The sequence below is a fragment of the Aplysia californica genome, unplaced genomic scaffold (genome assembly GCF_000002075.1).
Source record: "Aplysia californica isolate F4 #8 unplaced genomic scaffold, AplCal3.0 scaffold01425, whole genome shotgun sequence".
Lineage (NCBI taxonomy): Eukaryota > Metazoa > Mollusca > Gastropoda > Aplysiida > Aplysiidae > Aplysia > Aplysia californica.
The window spans coordinates 43,738-44,837 of NW_004798695.1; the positions used below are offsets into that span (position 1 = coordinate 43,738).

Below are 1,100 nucleotides of genomic sequence, written 5' to 3' on the forward strand. Positions count from 1 at the left end.
GGAGCACTATGATACCCTAGTAGCCATGGAGTTCTCCCGTGGGGCAGCGGCAGAAGCCTTGAAGCAGGCAGACAACAACTTTGATGCTGCTTTAGAGGTATGGACACCTCTTGCGTGTATGGATATTATGTGTGTGTTGTTGTTTCTGTTTATGTATAAAGATGAATAAATGTGGGTCTTTGGCAGGTGCTCTGGTTCCTATCAAACATCTGTAATCATTATCTCTCCTTCTTTTTTGTGTTTGTTAACTCTCTCATAATACCTCTAATCCTCGGCACTTATATGACCTAATTGTGTTGCAAGTGCCGTAAAATGTTAACTAAAATAAATAGAGATGAATGTGTTTTGGCTGAGTGGTGGCTAAGGGGCTCTCTCTCATTCTACATGGCTTGAGTTTATATTGGTGACACTGCATTTAGATGGGTGTTCATTAAGATGTGCTCTTGAGAAAGACATGGTGACTCTTAGCTATAGAAAAACAGGGAGCTGCACAGTGGCAATTAGCTATGGCATGTCGATTTTAAATCTGTGTTGTTGTAGTATTGTGTATCATGTAATATTGATACGAGGTTGTGTTGTGTAATTGGGAAAGGCACTTTTGACGGACTTCCCTCTTGGCTCGGTCCTATCGGAGACGGACGTTATACAGTGCTTCCACTCTTCCGTATTTTTACGGAAATCCGTACTTTCTGCCAGTTCCGTACTTGTCCCTCCATCATTATCTACTCCCTCCGTAAAAAAACTGCGACAGTGCAGGACTGCCGAAATTCCGTACTCGCCTTCGTATCGTCTTGTATAAGGTACGGATATTTACGGTAATTCTCTTGGCAACAATCTAACATTATAGAAACCTGCCAAATTGCGCATTTCCTGCAATCGGACATTATACCGCTATGCCCCAGTCCCATGCATTCATTGCGTGTTGGTCGGCAGTACATTTTTTACCTGCAGATGGATCAAAATCTGGCGAACCTTTTGTGCCAACTTCCTCCTTTCTGTCATTCACTCATTCCTTCTGTCTATCTTCGGATTGTTGCCGCAGCTGGAAAATCTGCGCGTTCATCAAGACTGATTTTGATCTTAGACAGAAAATTACTGTC

The 1,100-nt window shown here is 42.6% G+C and overlaps 1 protein-coding gene across 1 annotated transcript in view; it reads left to right on the forward strand.

The window, feature by feature from the left end:
• LOC101858237 (NEDD8 ultimate buster 1) overlaps positions 1-1,100 on the forward strand; it is a gene marked incomplete in the record, with an annotated part of 27,637 nt that overhangs the window by 21,159 nt on the left and 5,378 nt on the right. Inside the window, 1 exon segment of the mRNA XM_035973567.1 lies at positions 1-97. Within this exon segment, the coding sequence (XP_035829460.1) occupies positions 1-97 (97 nt within the window).